At 59.2% G+C, this 1,775-nt stretch overlaps 1 protein-coding gene across 1 annotated transcript in view; it reads right to left on the bottom strand.

Moving 5' to 3' along the window:
- Nucleotides 1-1,775, bottom strand: part of GOT1 (glutamic-oxaloacetic transaminase 1, soluble) — a 7,958-nt gene that overhangs the window by 5,820 nt on the left and 363 nt on the right. The window contains exon 2 of the mRNA XM_009887686.1: nucleotides 1,455-1,525. Coding sequence (XP_009885988.1) covers nucleotides 1,455-1,525 — 71 coding nt within the window. The remainder of the gene's footprint in view (nucleotides 1-1,454; nucleotides 1,526-1,775) is intronic.

Raw genomic sequence — 1,775 nt, 5'->3', positions numbered from 1 at the left:
CATCCCCGGGGAGGGGGCTCGCTGCCGCCCGCTGCGTGGTCGGCTCCGTTAGGAACCCGCCGCCCGTCTCAAGCGGCTTTTGAAGTTTGTGGGAATCCACCCGCGATCCTGCAGCACCTGGGAAAGGCTTCGAGGGAAACGGGAAGGACGTCGCGAACAACAGCCCTGGCAGCGCGACACCCCCCCACCCTCCTCCCTCCACACCCCCCCACCTCGTGATATAAAACACGGGGATACGGGACGGGAAAGGCCCTGCTGTCCCCAAACGCTTTTGCAGACAACCCGTGTCACACACTCCCTTTGTTAACCCAGCCAAGATCCCTCTGAAAACCAGTTTGGCGCCTCGTCCCCCCCCTCCCATGCCGAAGGTGGCTCCGCAGCCCGGCTGCCTGGGAGGCATCCCGGGGGGCACAGCCAGCCCTCGCCTCCCCCAGCTCCGGGCAGCACCTGGAAGAACTGCCCAGTGCACTTTCTGCTTAGCATGAGAGCGGGGAAGAGGCAGAGCTGCCCGGCGGCACAGCAGCGTGCCGACGCTTCTGCCTTCGGAGAAAACAGTGTAATGGGAAAGGCAGAGGAACAAGACAGCAGTGCTAGACCAAAGCTTTGGCTCTGGTGGGGTTTTTAGCTCAACTCGGGTAAAACCTCTATTGGGCCCCCACGAAAAGGCTGTGTGGAAACCCAGAAAGGGCTTCAGGTCTGGTCTCTGCAACAGTTGTGAACCCCTGCAAGTGCCTGACCTTGTCAAGGTGCTGCGAGGGCAACTCTGAACCCTACCCTTAACTCCAGCCCTAACCTTAGATCTAACCCTACCCTTAACTCTAACCCTAAGCTTAACTTTATCTCCAAATGGATGAAGGGCACTTGGGTTTCCTGAGGTCTGTGGATGCTGCTAAATGAGAGATGCTGCAGAGCTGAGCAGGGAAGCAGCTAAGAACAAGGGCACCAGAGGTAAACGGGGGTAGCCCACCACAGTGTGAGTCATGTTTTCTGCTCACAAGGAGTAAAGCATTGCACAAGTGGGATGCTGCGATGCGAAAAGCTGACCAAGGGTGCCTGAAGCATCCTATTTCTGGAGCAGACAGAAGTGCTGGGGAGTCCCCAGACTAGCAGGCTCTCACTACACTTACTGGTTTCTAATCCTACCCTCTCCAAAGAGCACTGGGATATTTGGGGACATGGCCAAGTCCTTTCCCAGTGCAGAGCAGGGAAGTCATGAAGGCACAGGGGTGCTGCCTGCCAAGCTGGCTGCACCAAGCCACTGCTTGAGACCGCCGGAGCAGGCTGAGCAGTGCCAGTCACAGGAAAAAATGCAGTTTCCCCAAACCAGCATTGTTTTGCTCCCCTTCCTTGGGGACTCCTGGGCAGCACGAGCTCAGCAATGCCGGTCTGGTGGAGACCGTCTGTGCCACTGGCTGTGCCTTCGAGGCCAGGGTCGCTGACCCAGCAGGAGTTACCTGCCGGTGCTCCTGGCTGCCCCCAACCCGGCCGGTGTCCCGTGCCCTTGGCGGCACAGCGCGGGGCTCTGCTGGGAACAGATGCAGGAACGAGACAGACAGGCACAAAGCAGCAGGCCGCCGGGCCCCCGAGCCGGGTGGCTGTGCCTTAGCAAGATCCCTCTGGCCCTGAGCTTTCATCTCCCCAGCCTACACAAAGGGTGCCACCAAAATGTATGTAAAAGCAGGAGAAACATGGGAGCCGGCCCTGAGGCATCCCTCCCTTTATCTCCTGCCTCCGACTGACAGCCAGCAATGACCTGCCACTCAACGGGACGGCTT

Source organism: Charadrius vociferus, unplaced genomic scaffold (genome assembly GCF_000708025.1).
Source record: "Charadrius vociferus isolate BGI_N301 unplaced genomic scaffold, ASM70802v2 scaffold486, whole genome shotgun sequence".
Taxonomy (NCBI): domain Eukaryota; kingdom Metazoa; phylum Chordata; class Aves; order Charadriiformes; family Charadriidae; genus Charadrius; species Charadrius vociferus.
Note: the sequence above shows the minus strand (reverse complement) of the source record. Positions and strands in the feature narration are given on the sequence as shown.